Genomic DNA, 23,669 nt, shown 5'->3' with positions numbered 1-23,669 from the left:
TTTAATTTTTTTTTCTTCTAAAGGCAGTCAACTTGCTCTTTAAGCAATTCAATCATAAAACTTATTCTTTTTTTTCTCTCCAAAATACACTTGTACTTGTATCAACAGACCTTCAAAATAAAATATATAGTGCTTCTGTTCAATAAGATGGAGGTTGACTTTTTAATTAGAAGCATTTAAAGTAATGTTTTTAAATGTGTGTACTTGAATGAGATGTAAATCAACAAATTATTGTATTTTCTAACGTATAACATATTTTGAACCAGTAAGTGTCTCCATTTTCATTTCAACTGTTTAGAGTTTTCATATTTCCATTTATTGATATCCGTATCTAAGCAATGCTTTAAGGTAAAAGGTAAAGGGCATCTGGAAAACAGAAGTCAAGTAAATCCAAATGTTATGAATGTAAGAATTTGGTGCTATTGAACAATAAAGGAATTCAATGCTTTAAATGTTCTGGCTATTTTCACCAAGAATTATCAGATTTATGATTGGCGACATTCAATACAATCACACCATTCGAGTCTTGCCATTGGAACTGCCAACAATGTATACATTCCGATTCAATGGAAAATGTAGAGAAGCTGAAAGCCATGAATAACCCCAGCAGGGTGGAGGAAATGGTGGAAAAAAACAGTTGACATGCGCATGGATAACAACTTGAAAGACTTGTTTCCAAATTAGAGAAAGAATTGAATGATAGATGCGGGTCGGACATGGAAGAAGAGAGAGATAGAGAAAGGAAAAAGGATTTTTTGATAATGGTCAATCTACCCGAGTCAGACAAAGAGTTAGTTGATGACAGATGCAAGGAGGATGTTTTAAAATTGAAGGAGACACTCAAAAAGACAAGCGATTTAAAAGATGACGATATTGGAACGGTATATCGAATCTGTAAACGCAGTGACAAGTGTTGTTTATTATGCTTTCAAATTTTAAATGCAAATCTGAGAAGACATATTCTGCACACGGCAAACAAACTGAATAAACTGAATACTCCACAAAATCTGCTCATCTACATAAATCCTGGCTTAACACCCAAACAACAGGAGCAAAGACGAGCCCTTGTAAATGAATTAAAATAACGTCGTGAACAGGCAGAGAAAGACATCTTCATCAAACATGATAGAATTGTTTCAAAAGTAAAAGGGATTGACTCTTTATCCAGGTATGTCAGCCCACTCAAAAATGAAAATCTATATAAAACTTTATATCAATGCTGATGGTTTTCTAAATAAACGGGAAGAATTGAAAATATTAATCAATCATACCAAAAAATGTAAAGAAATAAATCTGCGTACGGAATGCCCGTTATCTGGCAATGATCTTTTTTATTAATGATTCACCAGAGGAGCTGCAATATATATTCTACAAAATCTAAATATGCAAATATGCTCGAATTTAACCATGTTGAATCTGCAGGAAAGTGTTTAGTGTACAGTCAAATTAGAGGACAGAGTTATACTCATTGGAAATAGAAGTCCATCCTGTGATAAGAATGTGTTTATACAGGACTTTATAAACATAGTGTTAGCCTTGGATAGCGTAATATGTCATAAAATTATAATCACTGAAGATTTTAACTTCCCTTTAATCAACTGGGAAGTGCCTTGTTCTACTATTCCTGAAAGTGTTTTAGTGATTATTTGAATGATGCATTTCTGATCCAGCTAATTGATAAGCCTACTAGATACAGGGAAAATCAGATAAGTAACATTCTAGACCTAGTATTGTGTGATGCCGATACATTCTTCATGATATAAAATATTCAAGTCCTTTGGAAAATAGCAACCACTGTGTACTTAAAATTTTGAACATATCTGTAGGAGAACAAAGAATCGAAAAGGATGCCTCACAATACTATACTTATTTTAAGGGTGATTATGATAAATGTAGAGAACAATTGAAGATTTATAATTGGGGAAAGAACTTATCTCATTTGAGTGTTAATGAATCCTGGTTATATTTCGAGACAGTTTTACTTAAATTACAAGAAGACTGAATACCTACTGTGAAACCAGAAGAAGAAAAGTTTCTTCTATGTAGAAACAAAATAGTGAAAAATAAGATAATGAAAAAATGGAAAACTTTTGTAAAGTTTTTAAAACACTGTACCCACTATAACAACCAAGAGTATCCTAAAGCAAGGAAAGACGCAAAACGCGAGATTAGGTGGGCTGTCAAAGATTTTGAGCCAGCTTTGGTAAATGAATGCAGGGGGAAGAAAAAATGTTTTTGGAAATATGTTAATAAAAAGTTGAAAAGAAAAACTGAAATTACAGCATTAGTTACAGAAGATGGTGGAGTCGTATATGATGATATATGGGCAAAGCAGTTGTGCTGAATGATTTCTTTTTAAGTGTTTTTGTTGATGAGACTACAGCTAACATATCTAATTTCAATGACAGAAGCAATAACAGGTCATCGTCGGTCAAAAGAAGCAATCTTCAAATAATTGTGCAGGCTTGCTTGTTTGAAAAGTACCACATTCAGGCCTGTAAATGGTTGGTGAAAAAAGTGTTGGAACCTAAATATCTGACTTATAACCAACCAGCGGCCATCCTGTTAGAATTATCGTAAACTCGACTTTATTATCATGTGCTATTATTCTCTTTTTATTATAAGTTGTGCAAGACCTGTGCGGCACTACTAATGAATAAATGTTCTTCCGAACCCAATGAGAACATTAACACTGATTGATAGTGACACACCAAACAAAAGTACGAGATCCATGCGAACCTGCTCACGTCCCAAACATTTGAATGATTTTTACATTGATGATGAAGTTGTTGATCATTTGAATTTCACTGTCCATTATTGTTATAATGTTTCTGATACACCATTACCAATTTCTTACAATGAAGCAATGACAAGCAACGATTTCCTAAAATGGAAGAAAGCTATGGATGACGAAATACATGCTTTGAGGGAAAATGACACTTTTGAAATTACCAGCCTTCCTGAGAATAGATCAGCTATTGGGGGTGGTTGGGTGTATACCATAAAGAACAGACCCAACGATGAACCAAAACATAAAGCTCGATTTTGTCGCAAAGGGCTATTCTCAGATGCCAGCCATTGACTATTATGAGACATTTTCCCCCACGGCACGCATCACATCAGTGAGGATCATGATTCAGATCGCTGTACAAAATGATCTTACAATTTACCAAATGGATGTAAAATCCGCGTACCTGAATGCACCGATTGATTGCGAATTATATGTGCAACAACCTGAGGGTTACATAATCGAAGACGAGAAATTAGTTCTCAAACAAAAGAAGTCACTCTATGGCCTTAAACAGAGTGGAAGAAATTGGAATAATTTATTAGATGGCTTTTTGAGTGAACAGGGATTCCATCAATCTCAAGTAGACCCATGTGTCTACACCATGCATTCAAGTAATAATGTAACGGTAATTTTATGTTACGTTGACGACATTCTTTTGATGTCAAGTTCAGACAATGTCTTGGCTGACATGAAAATGAAACTAAATAAAAAGTTCAACATGAAAGACTTAGGTGAAATCTCAAATTTCCTAGGCATAGACTTTAGTCATAACAATGATAGTATCGCAATGCACCAGACAAAATACTTAAACAAGTTACTTTGCAGATTTCAAATGCAAAACTGTAAACCAAAGTACACCCACTGCGATATGAATATCAATAAATTTGAAAATGAGCCCGCAGAGGAAACTGATGCAAAACTGTACAGAGAAGTAGTTGGTGGACTAATTTATGCGATGACATGCACGAGACTGGACCTAGGCTTTGTAGTTACCAAGCTATCACACCACATGTCCAAACCAAATGCTCGCCACATGACTATAGCCAAACATACCCTACGCTACATAAAAGCGACAGACAGCTGATTTTCAGGAAATCAGAGAAACCTCTCAGATTAACTGGCTTTTGCGACTCAGGTGGGCCAACTCAGAAGACCGAAAAAGTGTCTCTGGTTATGGATTTCAATTGACAAATGAGGGACCTCTGATCTCCTGGAAATCAAAGAAACAAAACACAGTAGCCTTGTCTACCTGTGAAGCTGAATATGTCTCACTATCATCAGCTGCACAAGAAGGCATATTCCTCTTGGCATTACTTAATGACGTATCTTCCATGAACTTGATGTTTTTGTCATAAAGTGTGATAATCAATCAGCAATTTCCCTGGCTAAAAACCCAGTTTTAAGTCAAAGAACTAAACACATTGACATTAAGTTCCACTTTCTTAGAAACTTAGTGCAAAAAGGATAAAGGCAAATCGCATATGTACCATCAGAGTACAATATTGCTGATGCTCTAACAAAACCTACGACAAGAGTGAAAAATGAAAGATTTAAATCTTTTGTAATGGGTTAGATTCTTTGAATAAATTATTATCATTACCAATTACCCTCTTGGTTAACTTGAGGAAATGTTCTTATTGTTGTTTTCGTTTCAATCTTAACATTTACATTGTCATTATTTTCTTTGGTGCTTCAATGTAAGTCAACTTTTATAACTTCAATTTTGATCAATTATTATTAATGTTCACTTCAACATTTATAAAACAAGGGATTCTAAACTTTAATGGGATTACAAAAGCCGAGTTTAAGGGCGAGTGTTAGAATTATCGTAAACTCGACTTTATTCTTATGTGCTATTATTCTCTTTTTATTATAAGTTGTGCAAGACCCGTGCGACACTACTAATGAATAAATGTTCTTCCGTTTTTCATCCCTCAACAACCAAGACATGACTTAAGTTTGTTTGTTCATTATCCATACTTCTTTTATCAACTTTTATCTTCTTTTATTACCATCGTCATGAATAATCATCAGCCAACAACACATCCGACCAAAAACCAACTTATCCGACTTGCCTGGACACCCCGGTTATACATTACAGGACGATCTTCTGTCTTTATTTCCTTGGTCAAATGATTGGAAGTTGAATTTTAATATTTCTAAATGTCACGTTTTACATATTGTAGAATATAATCCTAAAAATATATATTTCACTAATAATTCTTTGATTGAAGTGTTCTCAGAGAAGGATGCTGGTGTGACATTTGATCCCACTCAAATTTGACCTACATATTAATGATATAATTAAAAGAGCAAATAGGTTGGTTGGAATTATAAAACAAAGTATCTCTCATTTCAATTGTATCATGTTTTTAACGTTATTTAAGATTTAGTGACACCCACTTTGGAGTATGCCAATTGCATATGGAACCCGTTGTATAAAAGACAATCCAGAATTTCCAAAGGAGGGCCACTAAGTCTGTCGTTGAATTATATTATCTTTCTTATAAAGAAAGATTGGAATGCCTTTCACTTCCTTCTTTAAAGTACAAAAGACTTAGAGGTAATCTGATTTAAATATACAAAATCGTACACAAGATTGACAACTTGGATTCCAGGGAGTTCTTCAAGTATGCTGCTTTGACGTCAACAAGAGGTGGGGTCTTCAAAATCTTCAAAGACCGGTGTTTGACCTCAATACGTGCTCACTCTTTAATTTTTAGAACCATAGATATGCCTGTTTAAGAATTGTGAGAAATGACGTTTTTAAGAACTGTGTTGATAAGAAATTAGATCACTTTAAGTTTGAATTCAACAAGTAATTTATGTTTATTTTACAATTGATATCCTGTACTTTATATTATACTAATGCATATCAGTTTTTTTATCACTGTGACAGGGCAACAAAGGCCACACTATTGGCCTAATTTAGCTCTTATTAGGTATTGTATTGTAAAATACATTCTAGTGCAGCAATTAGAGAGAAAGTCTAGACAAGATATAAGCTTTTTTATCTTTTGAATCATTTCAAATCAATTCATCACATTCTTTTAGTTGAAAGCAGACATTAAAACACTAATGACTTGTTGTCCCTCTCTCTTGGGTAACCAAAGCAAGCTCTTAATGTATTTGTCTTTCAATGAAGGATGTGTTTAGCAGTGTAAGCTATCTCAAAATCGAAAGAATAGCACACCATAATTTTATTCATTAAAAAATAACCAAGAAAAATCAAGATTGCCGAAAACGGATTTCTTCAAAATAAAATTCCTTTCTACTTGTTGATAATTGCATTGGCGTCTAAGCAAGAATTAAAAGCAATCTCTAATATATAATAGACAAAAACATTAGCGCAACACTGTATATAGCTCTGTACATTTTTTAACAGTTATTGTTGGGTTTTTTTCTTGGGTTTTTTTGTTGTTGTTTTTTTGGTTTTAAAAACAAGAATCAGTTATAGAAAACTGGCACATTAAACTGGAATTGTGATTCTGTATCCCATTGTCTTCAACTGATGTAGTGCAACCAGGATGGAACAAAGTTGCCAGAACCGTAAATGAAATACGATGGTAAATGTGGGGATGCCATTTATAAAAATAATATTTTTGATAATTTTAGGAAAACAGCCATTATCATTATCTTCATTTGATCTTAGTTTTCCATGGATACAAGCTCATTGTATCTGGCTTGCACTGTAACGATTTTCAATGTTGTTGATTCAGATCAATCATCATGCGCTGTAATATATATCATGCACAGTCTTATATATATTTTTTGTATATATAATTTTCAGCTTAATATCTTACTGTAGAACAGATTTTTGACAAATAAGATAGAGCTGTTCACTGTCTTAAAGATCGTGGAAGGTGAATTTATTACAATAATAATTGAAATGTTCACTTACCAACCTATCCACTGCACCAACTCCCCAAAGTAATTAGGACAGGACACATAGTTGAAAAATCCCCCATAAGGAATGTAGTATCCTTTGCTCTCTGGAACAAGAAGAAAGAGTCATAAGCTGCAACTCAAATAATGTTTTATACAAGAATCATTACCAAACAATTAATTTAAAAAATGAAACAAAAACTATAAAGTATAATTGGTATCTATCCAATCAACCTTTTCTTTACACTCAAAACTAAGAAATAAAAAAAATCGATGATAATTAAAAAATTAAATCTAAAATATTTTCTGTTGTAAAGTAAAAATGAAAAAGCTATTGACGATAAACTCCATTTTGATATCTTGATAAAGAAAGAGATAGAAACTGTTTAACTGTATTTTAACTGTTTGATTTGAAGGTTTGGTATCTCTCTTTCTAATGTAAAAACTAAACACTGGCTACTCCTATCTCGTGTATGGCTGGTGGCCATACTAACTTATTTCTCCAGCATCTTTTCACGATACTGACACTGACATCTGTTCTGTTTTTGGTTTGTTTTTTTAAAGATAGATAAAAAAAAAAGTTTATTTTAGATGACACACTGTTCTTGGAGAGTGATTCGTAAAGTTATCCATATCAGGAATATACTGCTTATGAGTGATCTTCATCCTATTTACACTCAAGTGTGCTTTCCTCCAACTCATCCTAATGTTCAATTTTTTTTCCATATTATACTTTGTACATAGTTTCCTTTGACTTTTTTCGCACATCCTGGGGAGTTCAAGGAAACTGTGCTCAAGGGTAGAAGTAATTGTACTATTATCTGTGCTTTTGATAACAATCATCTTACAAGCTATTCTAGCTTAAGATGTTTGTTTTTTTAATTTTGAACTTTTTTTAAGCACATTATCCACTAAACATGCTCAAATTGCTTTACAAAGGGTCATTGCCAGCAGCAACACAACATAGAATGAGACATGACGCCTGTAAAGCAATATTAAAATTATTTCCAAGAGAAACAAGGTTGTTAACACCCAGGTGCTTATTTTACATCTGAGAACGGTGAGGGAATGTGAGTAAAGAGCGTTTTCTTTGGACTCAACCTGGCGCCGAGTGAGGCTCAAACCCAGGACCTTCCAATCCGAAAGCGAGTGTCATACTTCAAGATCACATAGCTGCACGTTGATTATTACAAAATATTATGAGGGTGAATGGAAAACATAAAATGGACTTTCATATTTAATGAATTAACAGGAATGTTTGTATTTTTAAAGTTGAAATTTATTCACTTGTGTAGTCCCAACATTTCACAAAATAGCTTATCCATCAAAATTAGGTCCATACGAAACAGCAGATGAATCAGGATAATTATCGAACTACCCATCTCAAAATCCTGTCATATGAAGCAGTAGATTAACCAATGCAGCAATTAAACTACCAAATATTCGTTGCACGATCCTGGTATTTTTGTCTTGCATATAAAAGCAATTATGTTCTTCTGTTGCTTAATCGTTCAGTGGTCAGAAATATAAAGGATTCAATCAAGGCATCACAAAAGACGCAAAATTCGTTTCATTCTCTGACCTTTCAAAGAGAGAAAATATCCAAATTTCAAGAAAATTTGTATCTGTCCCAAAATACATCATTTACACCATTATTTATCAGAATAAGCACTTCAAATTGTTTTTATCCAAATCAGAAGGAAAAGATTTCCAACTTTGGTCAAAATTAGTGACAGATCTGCAATCCAAACATCATATATTATGTGTGAAGAAAAATAGCTAAGTTTTCTAACAGCTACAGTTTACAAAAATTACAAATGTACAATTAGTTTCGAATTTACAGTTATGTCATCAAAATCAAAATCAAAGTAATAAACAAGTTTTACTCTGATTTAAACAAATAGACGAACAGTGCCAAATATGTCGAAACAACTCTTTAACAAAAAAAACCAAAACAACTTTATGGTAATGATTGTGCCCTTGCATAAGTGTAATAAATCAGTACAGAAAAGTGAATAAAATACAAAATGTTAATGTCGGTCAATAGAGAGAGAGAGAGAAAAAATTAGATGGGAGCACTTAAAGATGGTGACTTTTGTATCTGGAAACAGGTGCACTATAAAACAATGGTCAGTCCAATTCGTATCATTCAAATCAAATCATTTACCAACAATTTCTTTAGCACCTTTCTTTTTCCGCAGAGATCTCAATTTCCAGTCAGCCCATCGGTTGATAACGAAACCAGTCACATAAAGCAGCACCCCTAATATAAACCTGGGATCACTGAAACAATAGTAAGGAGTTGTTTACATACCAATTGTTTGTCAGCTTTTAAAGGTGTAATAGTGCTTGCAAAATTTCTAAGTCATTTCAGCAGAAGTTTTTAAATTGATGGGACAGTCAAAAGAGCTCTGCATGTGTGTGTGTGTGTGTGTGTGTGTGTGTGTGTGTGTGTGTGTGTGTGTGTGTGTGTGAGTATGTGTGTGTAACTTTGATTGTGTAAGTTTGTGTGTGCACATAAAGTGTGTTTTTGTATGTGTGAGTATGTTTGTGAGTGTGTGAGTATGCATGTGGGTGCACATGTGCATTTATATTGCATTACTATCATGACCTTGGTGTCCAGATGCTCTGTACTTATGAATACATATTAAATAATAATAATAATAATAATAATAATAATAATAATAATAATAATAATAATAATAATAATAATAATAATAATAATAATAGTAATAATCTTTATTGTCCAAATAGGCAATTATTGTTAGGTTACAGCTCTTGTAAAAGGGGGAAAAGTAATAGTTGTATACTTGTTTGAGCATCTTTGTGCTGACATCAAACGATCGTAGTATCCTTAGAATATAGAGGCGCTGGGCACAGTTTTTGTGAATAATATCAGAATGTGTTGTGAAGCGGAGGTCTTTGTCGATGGTAATTCCGAGGTATTTGAAATGGTCAACGGTTTTTACTGTCTGGTCTTAGATTTTTGTATGTGTTTTCTGGATGCTGTTTTGTCGAAAGTAAAAAATTTGCTCCTTCGTCTTGGTTAAAATTAACTCTAACTGGTTGTTGACACACCACAAATGGAATTTGTTATTTTGCTGGAGGTATGAATTTTCTGTCTGGCTGTCATTCAGGAGGCCAAGCACTGCTGTGTCATCTGCGTATTTAATGATGTCGCAACCCTGTGTCTCTGATACGCAATCATTTGTGTATATAATATAAAGCAGCGGAGAGCTTACGCATCCTTGAGGACATCCGTTTGAAAGGGATTTTGACGCTGATACACTGGAACAGAGTTTGACAGTTTGAGGTCTGTTCACCAAGAAGTTGTGATACCTCAATCATGTACAGTGGATAGTTCAGGGCATGGAGTTTTTGGATGAGTATTTCCGTATTTATAGCATTGAATGCTGACGAGAAATCTGCTTATAGTATACGGCAGTAGTTTGAAGGTGAACTATCAAGATGAGTGGAAATCATGTCAATTAATGTTAGGAGTACATCTTCAACGCTGAGCTGGTGTTGGTAGGCGAATTGGTGTGTATCAATGATTCGTTTATTGTTTGCTATATTGACTAACTCACATTTCATTATTCTTTCTAGACACTTCATCACGATGGAAGTTAATGCGATGGGTCGGAAGTCGTTGAGGCGTGTAGGGGGGTTCTTTTTAGGGACGGGAATGATTGTGGACGTTTTCCATTGAGTTGGTATGATCTGCTCATCCACTGATCGTTGGTAAATTTGTTGTAATGGAAAAGAGAGTTGTTCATAGCAGTTTGACAAAACTTCTCCTTTTATCCCATCGGGACCTGGCGCTTTATTCTTTTTGCAAGATTTAAGAACACATGTGACTGTGTCTTGTGTGATTTCCAGTGTTGATGCTGTGTCAGTTGTTGTGACGTTTGTGACGATGATGTTATGTTACTGGGCGTGTCAAATCGGCAGTAAAACTCGTTCAATTTGTCAGCATCAAAGTCATTTTTTAAAATATGGATCGGCTTTTTTGTTGTCTATTCCACCCATTTCTTTGATCATTCTCCATGCATCAAGGGCATTTGAATTTTTGATGTTTTTCTCCATTTTCTCTTTATACCTAATTCTTTCTTCTCTTATCACTCTCTTTAATTCTTTTTCTGCGTGGTGTTGTTTTGTTACATCGGCCTGCATGTGTGCAATTTTTTTCTTGTTTATGAAGTATTTCATTCTCTTGTTTATCCATGGTTTATTGTTTACAAATATCCTAACTTGTTTTCGTTCCAAGCACAAATCACAACAAAAGTTGATGTAACACGTCAACACATCAGTCCATTCGTCTATGTTTCCATTGTCACTCATTAATTCGCTCCACACCGTGCAGTCAAAACAGCCCTGCAGCCTTTTCACGGTTTCCATTGTTCACCTCTGAGTTTCTATCACGACTGGTTTTTGTTGTCTCAGTCTGGTTACATAGATAGGCAGAAGGAGCATGCTATTGTGGTCTGATTGGCCTATCCTTGACTTTTGTACTGATCTGTAGGCGTGTGCGATGTTAGTATAGCATAAATCAAGAGTTTTGTGGGGTCGAGTGTGTACATTGACGTGTTGGTGCAATGCTGGGTTGATTGACAGACATTGGTTGAAATCCCCAAGGATGACGATTGGGGCATATGGGTGTTTTCTTAGATAAGCGAATGCCTGATTTTCTATTATCTCTGAGGCAATATTTGTGTTTGCGTCGGCTGGAATATAAATTGCGAGAACAAATAAAACGGGGAATTCCCTTGTTAGGTAATGGGGCCTGAGGGACAAAGCCAGTAATTCAATGTCTTTGTTACAAATTGTATTTACTATGTGGCAGTTGTTATTGTTGCACCAGTTGTTATTGATGAACAAACACACTCCCCCACCTTTTTTCTTCCCAGATGTTGAGCAGTCTCTGTCATGCCTATAGATTGTAAAGTGGTCTAACCTAACACTTTTGTCTGTGTCATTTTCTGTTAGCCAAGTCTCTGTAAAACACAGTATACTGGCGTTCTTGTAATCATGATCGAATTGACACAGAGCACTTACATCATCTATTTTATTTCGTATTGATCTTACATTTGACAGTATAATTGTAGGTAGGGGTGGTTTTCCAGTTCTCCGTAATCTTTGTTTAACCCCTCCTCTTTTCCCTCGTTTTCGTTTTCTTATGGAGATGACGTAATTAATTGTGTTGTTTCTTTTTTGTCTAGTACCAATACCTCTGATGTGTAGCAGTTCATCTTTTTTGTAAATAATACGAATGCCGCCATCTTGCTTTTCTTTACCGAGACATAGATTCGTCATTTATTTGTAGTTACTCACCGTCATACAGTCTTTGAACACTTAGAAATAAACACAACTTTCTAGAGGATGGTATAACTAACGCACATAGAGTCTCAAAAAGAATGTTTCATATCATTATATTATAGAATAATTGAAAAAAACGAAAAATTAAACAGAGGCAGTAGCCAAGCGTCGCCATTATCAGCGCCACCGGAAGTCCCTCAAAACCTCAGAGATTATTAAGTCTTACAAATCTCTCTTGTGCTGCAAGAAAGCACAAATGAAAACAGCCAACAAGGAAAGAGTTAATATATATTCATATATTGCATATCATTCGTGGTCAAGATCATACATTTCTGTTTTTCACAGGCGTGACTGTATGGACATGATGGAACTGTCTTGTGTCAATGAAGGTGCATGAGCTGCATGTCTGACGTCTGAATTGGAAGCAAGGTCAATTATTTTCATCGTTTTGTTTCACATACTGATTATGTCACAGAGACATAAGCTCCTTAAGTATTCTTTTTTATGAATATTGCTTTATTTTCTATTTTTATGATTCCTTTTCAAAATATGACATATTTGACAATTTATAATCCCTTGCAATTTTTGGGTATGATTGTTGTCTTGTGTCATAGATGACTAAACAGTATTGTGTCTTAATCCAAAGTCAAGTGATGTTGGGCTTTAACGCCCTCCCCCCCCCCCCCTCCCCCTCCATATCAAAAAGTAGTGTGAAGGATATTGGAAGGGTGCCTTATAGACAACTTGGTACCGTTTGAAATGGAAATTTGGTTCATGCTGCATGAAAGGAGAATGAAATAAAACATGGTGAAATTGCAGAAAAACATTATGTACCTTTTATCCTCCTGCAACAGAAGACAGTGTATCACAATGGTATTGTCTTCCTTTCATAATTCAAGAGCTACCAGGTTCACATCCTATTCATAAACATGTGTGGCCTTGAGCAATCACCTTGCCTTAACTCAAAGGGAACTGTTATCAAGGCAACCCAGGGTTGTTCTTATGAAAATATTTGTCAACAAAAGTATACCAAAATTGTAATAGAAAAGAAAAGAAACAAAACAATAGCATGAAAATAAATAATAATTCATTTGATTTGACTTACTATGGGTAAGAATCATGGTATTTGGCAACTCCAATATGATTGGCTATTAGCCAATGGTACAACACATTGGGTAAGCCTCCTCCAATACAAATCCTTCAGAAGAAAAAAAAAATTTCAACATTTGAAAAAAAAAAAAATTTACTTAACACAACACAATCAAAAAGTTGTTTGAATTTTGATTTATTTGTTTCTCCAGCTGATTTTCTGAGTCTGTGATAGATGAATAGTCTAAACAGTCATGAAAATACTTATATGTCGATGATTTTATGGTAACACCTCATTATTCCTATCAAAATACATATCTGATAAAAAGTGGCATCTGATGCAATGTTGGCGTAGTAGGCATATAAATATTGACCGATTAATGATGAAGTACAAAAAATGCTGAAGGAAGACATTAAGAGATATCTGGGCCATAACCTCAAATGGAGCTACTTGTTGCCTTAAAATTAGCATAAACTAAACGAATGACAAAGTCATCTTTAACACTATTAGATTAACTCATTGTTTGTTTTGATAATGTAGGCCTCAGTGGGTCTTGTAGCTCTAAGGGACTTCTAAAATATACCTTGAGAAAACCAACAACAAATGTTACCAGGCTGATATTGACATGGTACTTGCAAAAAACATGAAAAGAGGACAGCGAAAAAATGGCTGGAGGAGAAAAGTAATGAACTAAGTAATTAAGGCGACATGAGGAAATAGACTGTGAAAATGTCACAGAGTCTAAGAGGATGGAGGTTTGTAATCAGCCAATGTGCTCCCATCAGAGTGATAAGCACGAGGAAGTTGGTAAAATATATGTGGTACCCTGACAAAAATGACACATGGTGATAAAATTTGAATCACTAAAATTGGTGGGCATATATAGAGCAATCCTTAATGAGTAAAATACAGTTTAAAATCTGCAAAATAAAATTGAGGACAAAATTAATTCCTAATTCTCTACAAATTACACATCTTTACCAAACTGTCAGAAGTTGTCACACATTTTATGAGAGATGTGAATAATAATTCAGAAAAGTGAGTGGAGCAGGCATTTATATTGATAACAAGGAATGAAGTGAGTAGAAAAGTGCAAGAAGACAATAGATAATAATTGCGTTGAGAAAATGGCTTTTAAGCTTAAAACGGCTGGCTTCAAACTATGTGGCATTTGTGAGTTGAACCCATGACCTCAAGAAGTTGAGAGGGCGGTTCAAGATAGACACAGAGTTTGATACCCCTTTTATTTTTGAGTGGTGAATAGCGATGACAGTAGCGCTACCCTCTCCCTGGCGAGATGGAGTTGTCGTACCAGTAAGGTCGTGGGTTCGAGCCCAATCATGGTAAAGTTTTTATATTCTCTATTGTCTTCTGGCACTTTTCTACTCACTTCATTCCTTGCTATCAGTGTTGTGGAAAATTTAAAACAAAAAAACAAAAACAAAATACTCAGCTACGGTCAACTTTATCGTTGAAGAAAATAATATTAAAAAGCAATAAAACATTCACCCGATGGCAACTTTAGCACTTTTATAAGAAAAGAATCTTTTTTTTTAATCAACAAAATACTCACCCTAGGGAAACTTTAGCGCTTTTGTATCTCATGATAAGTGGATGGACGATCCCTCTGTGATATAAAGATACTTAAATGTGACCATTCCCCTCTATAAGGTATTAGGGATGATGATTAAATTGAACATTTAAAATTTAAGTTAATATATTATGCTTTCGTTGAGGTAAAAGAGCTTAGTTTACTTTGTTTTGTTTTTATTCTGATCATTTTGTTCAAACTCAATTCCCTTCTATTAGTCCATTCCGACATAATTATTATTATTTTTAGTCAGAAAGCCAAATATGACAAACACAGACCTATCAACTTATACATGCCAAAAAGAGAATCAAAACCTTTGAAATTATGGATTTGAGCCACCCCCCCCCCCCCCCCCCCCCCCCCCCCCCAAAAAAAATTTTTTTTTTTTTTTTAAAGAAAGAAGGAAGGAAGAAAAAAAGAGGAGGAATTTAAGGTCTTCCTTGAAGCTATCAGGATAGCTCAGATGGTAGAGCACTCACCTCTGAGGAAAGGAAATCCTGGGTGCTGTTAATATTTTTCTCCGACTCCCAATCGACTAAGGTGTGATTGAGTAGCTGGATTTGTTAGATCTGACAAAAAGTACTTTGCAATAGACTAGCATTCTACACAAAGGGTCGCATGCAATTGCTATTGTCCATTTGAAGCCACAAAAACCAGAATAAACTTCGACTCTACGGGCGTTATGGTTCTGGAGGACTATTCAATGAATAAAGCAGGTAATGTCTTGGAGTTAGATTCAACACGCAAAAATTTCTTTTTTAAATTCCCCATGAATATCTGGTTTTGAAGTCTAAATTCAAAATGATTGATTCACAATAGAAAATATAAAAATCGTTGAATAAATCATCTCTTGAATCTATCTCAAAGCTATCTATACAACTTCATATTACTTTATTCAACAGACGAGAAAATGAAACACCGAACAAAAATAAAGTAGTGGACAGAATTAGAATTTGTTAGACTTTGGGGGAATGGTAAAAAAAAAGCAAAAAACAAAACAAGTAATTCAGAGATTCTAAAAACTACACCAAAAGTGGAATGGTTAGTAAAATATTTATAGAAGACAAACTTACAATCTAATAAAGATATTTATATTTAAACAAAAAAAACAATAAATAAATAAACTAATAACGCAAAAATAGAAAATTAAAAGAAAAGAAAAATAATATGAACTTTCATAAAGAGCAACACGCACTTAATTGACTCAAAGGACATTACAAGGGGCCCAAACATAAAACAACAGCAAGATTTAATCCGTATGACAATACATAATGCCAACAAGGTGCTCTCAAAATTTCTTTCTTTCAAAGTCAACAATGTTATTGGCCAGGTTCTCATTTTACACCTGACTTTGGTGAGAAACTGTGAGTAAAGAGCCTTTCCCCACAACTTCACTTTGTGCCACCCACAGAAGTAGACGAACTCAAGACCTCATAGCCGCATATGTACGTAGATATATAGTAAGAACTTGGGTAAAATATAGACCTATAATTTAATGAAGTTATTATATCTACTTATCAACTCTCTATTGAGCAATTGTTCTATTATGAGAGAATCTTTTAAGCAAAGTCTGGAGACTTTGCTTAAAAGATTCTCTCATAATAGAACAATAAATCAGGCAAATAAATCAGGCACAAAAAATGTCCTAAAAGCTTGCTAGTATTAGAAGACCCCCCCCCCCCCCCCCCTCTCCAAATAAAAACCAATAAAAAAATTAACAAAACGGGGATAAAACATAAAAGGAAAAAAAAAAAAGTTTGTTAAAGACAAAATGAAAATTAAAAACATTAAAAAAAAACAACTTTACCTGTGAATAGTGTGCACTAAGAAAAGGCTGAAGAAAACATAGTTCAATGCTTTCTTGTCACTCTCTTCACTGCTATACAGAAAAAAGACCTGACCAAAATGGAATATAATAAAAAATAAGAGAACGGGAGGTACAAATTGCAAATTTTATTAGAGTGTACAAACAGTCAATATAAGGATACCAAATAAAGTCTGTGTGTGTGTGTGTGCACATACATATGTGAATGTTAGTGTATGTGTCCTTTAATTTAGTCTATGCTACCATGAGGCGATTGGGTAAAGCAATTAAACACACATCTAATTAAAGGTTCCTACCCAGAATTTCAAGGTCAATGAATAGCAATTCGTGGAAGCTCGTGCTGTCTGATAAAAATTAAATAACTCTTAAGATTAAGTTTTAAGTATTCTACTTACCAAAGAAAACATAACAACACCAGATACTGCATCAGAAATGATGTGGCTAAGTCTTTGAGGAATCATCGGACCCCAATTGCCATCCTATGGAAACAATTTTGTCTATTAGCTTCTAAAACAATGTAACTTAATGCCTCAAAATGATGTCAGGGTATGTCAAAAAGTGACTTGAAAATTAAGTGAGAAAAATGATTTTTTTTTCTTTCTTTTTTTTCACTCTTTAAGAAACCATGATATTTTTTTTCCACTAAAACAAATAAACCTAGCCAAAGTCATGGCTATAAATTTAATCTTTCAATATCTATATCATCCATCATAATTCCAAATTTAGACAGTAGGTCAAAAATGTAGAAATATATTGTAGTACTGCTTTTAACCACAACCCGAGCAATTTGCTAAATTGATTCTTTTGTGATACAATCCAAAAAATGAGAGAGAAAAAAAATGACACAGCAGAAGTAAAAAGAGTCCTTTAGAACTAAAAGGCCTATATACCCAAGATTATAATGGAATATTTCTGTCATGTTAATCAAAAACAAAAAAACTTGAGCTTTTATATAGTGCAATATCCACTAAACATGCTCAAGGCGCTTTAAAAAGGGTCCCTGACCAACAGCAACACGTAACATGTAGAACAAGATATAACGCCTGTTAGGCAATTTTACCATTTTTTCGACAGAGACAACGCTGGTAACGGTCAGGTGCTCATCTCATTTTACACCTGAGATGGTGAGAGAATGTGAGTAAAGAGTCTTTTCCAAGGACTCAACTATGCACTGAGCGAGGCTCGAACCCTGGACCTTCCGATCTGAAAGCAAGTGTCAAATCACAAGACCACATAGCCGCACAGCCAAATCAGACAATTGCTTGCTATACATTGAAATGGATGCTTGTCAGTCATAAAATACTTTCCACCAGATTAAACAAAATCAGCTACCCAATAATTGCTGGATGGCCAGAGGAAATTGTGAAAAAAAATGCTTTTCTATGAGTATTGTCAATGTGCTCATTCACGACCCAAACCCTCAGACCTAACAGTAACAGGTCATGTTGTGGGTTCACGATCGTACCACTAATCCACAGTAATTCACATTTGAAATATGTGGAAATCAGAGAGTCCTAACAGGCACCATTTACTGTATGAAATGGACTTTACATCTATTCTACCTGCTAGAAGAAGATCATGTGGAAATGCCAAATATGAATGTGCATAATCGTTTATTTATTTTATTAATGTATTGATTGGCTTTTTAAAAAAAAAAATCATCTTTCTATTTTTAAAAATCATTTTTATTCACTTTTCTGTCACCCTATGACAAGTTATGATCAACATTGAGTTAACAAGAATTATGACCCACTGTGTCAATCTGGTATTAAACCAACACAATGATGAATTAGAGATTTTTGAAATTTAAATTACGAAACAAACTTTCCTTTACTTCAAATGAAAGTTTATAGGTTTAGCTTTAACTGAGTTTTGAGCACCTGGTTCGCCCTGACATAATACCACTTTGAGACAGTCAGTCATATGTTCAATACATCATTTATATTTATAGATTGGGCAAAGTATTTTTAGACAAATATCTGATTTATAATAAAAAAAATGTTTTAAAAGTAAACAACCTGTGCTTAACAACATTTAATTTTAAAAAGATGAATGATTACAGTAGGGTCGTGTTTCCCATATGGTGCTGGTTTCCTCCATTGAACTATGCAGGTCACAACAGCAACAACAAATCCAAGGATGACAAGACCAAAATGAACCCAGAAGTAGGCAGTTCCTGGTTCATAAAATGTATATGGTATTGCCTGAAATGGGAAACAGGTGCTTAACTTTAATAGACATAAAAGATAACCAAATAAAAACACTGAAAAAAAAAACTATCTGTCAATCTTATCGCCATTAAAAAGTTTCTCAAACCCCCCCCCCCCCTCTCTCTCTCTCTCTCTCTCTCTCTCTCTCTCTCTCTCTCTCTCTCTCTCTCTCTCTCTCTCTCTCTCTCTCTCTCTCTTCTCTCTATATATATATATATATATATATATATATATAATATATATATATATATATCTCAATCTTTCTTGCTTTCTCCTCTAACTCTTTCTTTCTCCCCCCCCCCCCCCCACACAAAAAAATAAAATTAATTAACATGAAGTAATAATGAAGCCTGAAATTGAAGGCGATATGGATGACTTGAATTTTACCTCAAACATGCTGTGTTGTTTGTAGTGATCAGTCCCTCAAAATAAACATCACAATGTAGCTTTTCTCATTTTTCCTTCAGGTTTATAAATGTAAGAGCCCCACTGAAGGGTTGGAAAATCAGAATACTTTAGTTTAGTGACTCTATGAACAATGAACCCACCACTCACTTTCATAGATTTATAAATAGTCACAGATAGGCTAAGCAGCGAGGCGATAATTTCACATACTGGGGAAGCTCGCCATTAGCTCCAAGACCCTCACTCGCTTAGTTCAGGTGCGCTGATTGACAGTATCATACCAATATGTCCCCTCTCTCTCTCTCTCTCTCTCTCTCTCTCTCTCTCTCTCTCTCTCTATATATATATATATATATATATATATATATATATATATATATATATATATATATATATATATTGGATCGTGTTTGATACAAATATGGTACGAAAAGTGCTCGACATGTAGTAATGGAGCGAATTATTATTTTAAAAAAAATATATTTACCACAATGTTTGAGACAGTCTACATTAATGTTTCAGGCTTAATTTGCCATCGTCAGGACTGAGTTGTTTTGTTGACTGTTGTTGTTTCAACAACAACAGTCAACAAAACAACTCAGTCCTGACGATGGCAAATTAAGCCTGAACCATCAACAACAACAGTCAACAAAACAACTCAGTCCTGACGATGGCAAATTAAGCCTGAAACATTAATGTAGACTGTCTCAAACATTGTGGTAAATATATTTTAAAAAAAAATAATATATATATATATATATATATATATATATATATATATATATATATATATATATATATATATATATATATATATATATATATATATATATATATCAATCTTTCTTGCTTTCTCTAACTCTTTCTTTCTCTCCCCCCCCCCCTCCCTTCTCTCTCTTTCTTTTTTTTTTCTTACTCTTTTTTTTTCTATCTATCTCTCTCCCTCTTTCTTTCTTTCTTTCTTTCTTTCTCTATCTCTCTCTCTCTCTCACTTTCTTTCTCTCCCACCTCTCTCTCTCATTCTGTCTTTCTTTCTCTATCTTCCCTCCCTCCCCCCCCCCCCGCCTCTCTCTCTCTTTCTACATACTTTATCTCTCTCCCCCTCTTTCTTTCTTTCTTTCTCTATCTCTCTTTCTATTTCTATCTCTATCTGTCTCTCTCTCTCTCTCTCTCTCTCTCTCTCTCTCTCTCTCTCTCTCTCTCTCTCTCTCTCTCTCTCATTCTTTCTTCCTTTCTTCCCCCCCCCCCCACCCATTCTCTCTCTTTTTTTTCTTACTCTTTTTTTCCCCCCTAAAGCTCCTCATGTTGGCATTTCTTTCAATATGTATTTTCACTGTGGATCTATTCCAAGGGAAGACTGGAATAACCCAGGCATCAACCGCTGTGCAGTGCCACAAATTGAGCTAGGGTGAGGTGACTTGCTCAAGGCCACACATCGAAGCGGCGGTGATCGAACTCAGCACCTTTCGGTATGAAGCAAGGGCCGTACCGCTGAGCCACGCTGCCCCCTATATTTGTGTCCCGACAGCATTTATGATTATAAGAGAATGATCTTATTTAATTTATCATCCTCTTTGATGTCCAGCCCAACAGTACATATTTTGTTTAATTGAACAGTTTGGCGGCCTTCAGCAGTCGCATCTTGATAAAGACACTGGCGATGGTCTTGATCAATTTTGTTATGTGATCGGCCTCAATGGTTTCATTTAATGGTCAAAGAAATGGTATTTGACTGTAAACTTGCCAGTACCATCGTTTGCATGTGCAACTCCACAAAGCTGACGGTAGTGTGTTGCTGTTGGACTGGGCATGATTGTCAAGAATATCATTTCATTTCTCTGACACATTATGTCAATGTATTTTGGGGAGACCTTCCAAAAGCTCCTCATGCTAAGGGAAACAACTCAAATATTTCCTCAATTGACCTTAAGAAAAAACTAAACCATTAATAGGGAGTTTAACAGAACTTCTAAATGTAACTCACACACTTGAAACCAATGTCATGAAAGAGCTGGCTACACTGATTACAAAACAGTTTGAATTTTGTTTCTATCTTGATTAAAAATGTAGTTACGGCAGTTCAAAGTCTGAAATTTCAGACAGCTTTTTACCCCAAAATTACCTTTAGAAAGTTTTGACCAAAATCGCGTGCTGTTAATAAAAAATGGTTAAAATAGTCAAAATGGTTTTCTTATTATATATAGTGCACCAAAATGTCCGTCTTTTCGAGGACAATGGATTTACATTATAAAAAGGAAGAAAACATCTCAAAATAACACATTATTACATAATATGATGCAAATGTTACATAATTTAAAACTCTACTAGACGTAAGAAACACTTTGCTATATCACTTTTGGATTTATCCCCAATATCTCACTGGAACAATTGCAAATAATTCCCCTCTTTGATTTAATACATAGATAATAAAAAAGGGTTTGAGAGTATTTAAATGAAAAGATATAAACGTGTTGTGCAATGACATAATGAGTTTATTTTTACCTCTGGCACTTTAATTGAGCATATATAAATAAAATGATAGATTGAAAAAAGTTCAAATATATTGAAATGGATTCTGTATTTTAATTAGAAGGAAAGTTCTGGCTTTTAATACTTTTAAAAATTCTGCTGAACCACTTTGGGTTTATTGCTATTACATCATTTGAACTGACAATTAATATAATTTTATTCCCCCCACTACCCCTCCCTTCTCTCTCAATGTGTGGGGGTGTCAAAATTTATAACTAATAGAACTTCTTAACATAATAATTATTAAGGCTGATGCCTTTAAGATATGGATGCAAATGATAACAAACATATCTAACCATATGGGAAAGAAGCTTGATGACTGATGGTAGAATAAAATAAAATGAAAGCAAGTGGTATTTTCAAAATATCGATATTATTAATATCGGAATTCACATACAAAGGAAATATACGAACTTTTAAAACAAAAACTATAAAATGCCCATGAAAAAGGTTGGATGGTAGGTATTCAAAATAAAAACAAAGAGAATAATAGTTCTGAAAATATTATGGACTAAATTAAAAATAATACATAACTAAATTTAAAATATCGATATCGTTGGGCAGTCATGATGAGACAATAATGAAAACATGGCATTTCGGCGCAGAGTTAAAAAAGTGTCTGCGCATCGATATAGAGCCCTGAAAATTGGCATCAATAAAATTTATATATTTTTATAAAAACACGTGTTTTTATTTTAAAAACACGCTGTAAAGAAAAAAAAATTAATGCATTTGAAAATTGCCAAATTTTAACTTCATATAACTTCTGGAATGTTTAATGGAATTTTCCTTAATTGGTACCATTTAAAAGGAAATTGAAAGACGAAAATAATTATATCAAAATATCTGCGATATTCCTCTTTATAACGGAGTTATGTATCTTTAATTGAATCCCCCAAAATGCGAACGGCAATTTCCAGTCACAACTTTCCTATGGGCGAGTTGGGTCACAATTTGACTGTCACTGCTCACTAAACTGCCTACGATTAACTAGCCCTAATAGAAAAAACAAACACCCTGGCACCTTTATTAAGACTTATGACTAACCCTAATAGAAAAAAACATCTGCCGACCTCGAGCTAGAAAAAAACAAACTACCTATCTAGGACTAGACAGCTTTCAATACTTCACAAAACAAAATGGCGACGGAAAACCAAAACAATGGTCATAATAGGAAAGTTTAAACTTTCACTAATCTATCAAGGTTTGTTCTAGAGTTTTTTATAAAATGCTACTATAAATTGACAATTGAATAAATAGACTCATGACAAAAGATCCACTGTGAAAATACAAATTGAAAGAAATGCCAGACCTCACGTATATTTTAATAAAGCCGCCGATATTTTTTCGCTGCAAAAAATTCCTTTGTGGCGATACACAGCCACTACCAAAGAGACGTTGGAACATTGACGATTTTTTTATTAATGTTAAGATTAATTATATTAAATGAAGGATTGCATAAAGGATAAATAAACCATGGGATAAACGAATGTAAAACAAGCAGATAATGTTGACTTTACATAACAACGAAAATGTCGTGAATTATATTGTTGCAGTTCCGACAATTTTCAATGCTCTTATTCTTCCTTCGTTTGGTCATTGGTTCGCATGACTTGCTGATCAATCTTTGAAAGGTAGGTATTCTTTGTTTTGATTTGTGTGTGTTTTCCCCCATTAATTCCATACACTAAGAAATGACATCTAAACGATTAGATTGAATGAAAATTCTGTGTTCTATATCATGAGTGAACAGGAAACTGGTTCTCAAAAGTAAAATAAATAAACAAAATAAAGACTCAGAAAAAAATAGGGAAAAGAAAAAAAATGATACGATAATGTATTTCATTTTAAAACTGATTTTATGTCCTTTTTTTTATTTATTGATAAAATGTGTTTGTTTGTTAGTTTTGTTTTAAAGGGTTTTACGGCGCTTGCAACACATTAAGGTTATATCAGCGCCAGTAAAAGGAAAGAAAATGGGAAAGTAAAAAGTTCTAGAATTACAAATTAAAGCATCCAAGAAAAAT

General features: G+C 34.2%; 1 protein-coding gene across 5 annotated transcripts in view; it reads right to left on the bottom strand.

The window, feature by feature from the left end:
- Positions 1 to 23,167, bottom strand: part of LOC144978557 (3-oxo-5-alpha-steroid 4-dehydrogenase 1-like) — a 24,604-nt gene extending 1,437 nt beyond the window's left edge. Inside the window, exons 1-10 of one of the 5 annotated variants that reach the window (XM_078924770.1) lie at positions 22,667 to 22,944; positions 21,098 to 21,264; positions 19,096 to 19,197; positions 18,559 to 18,702; positions 16,894 to 16,977; positions 16,481 to 16,569; positions 14,656 to 14,709; positions 13,098 to 13,190; positions 8,844 to 8,959; positions 6,693 to 6,783 (exon numbers count right to left, since the gene is read on the bottom strand). In XM_078924770.1, coding sequence (XP_078780896.1) covers positions 6,693 to 6,783; positions 8,844 to 8,959; positions 13,098 to 13,190; positions 14,656 to 14,709; positions 16,481 to 16,569; positions 16,894 to 16,977; positions 18,559 to 18,702; positions 19,096 to 19,104 — 680 coding nt within the window. In that variant the 5' untranslated portion in view covers positions 19,105 to 19,197; positions 21,098 to 21,264; positions 22,667 to 22,944. The other 4 variants (XM_078924772.1, XM_078924768.1, XM_078924771.1 and 1 more) reach the window with 4 other exon arrangements.
- Positions 23,168 to 23,669: the final 502 nt, after the last annotated feature.

This window comes from Berghia stephanieae, chromosome 8 (genome assembly GCF_034508935.2).
Source record: "Berghia stephanieae isolate SIO BIC M18660-M18661 chromosome 8, UCSD_Bste_1.3, whole genome shotgun sequence".
In the NCBI taxonomy this organism is placed as follows: Eukaryota; Metazoa; Mollusca; class Gastropoda; order Nudibranchia; family Aeolidiidae; genus Berghia; species Berghia stephanieae.
This window is presented reverse-complemented; position numbering and strand designations above follow the sequence as displayed.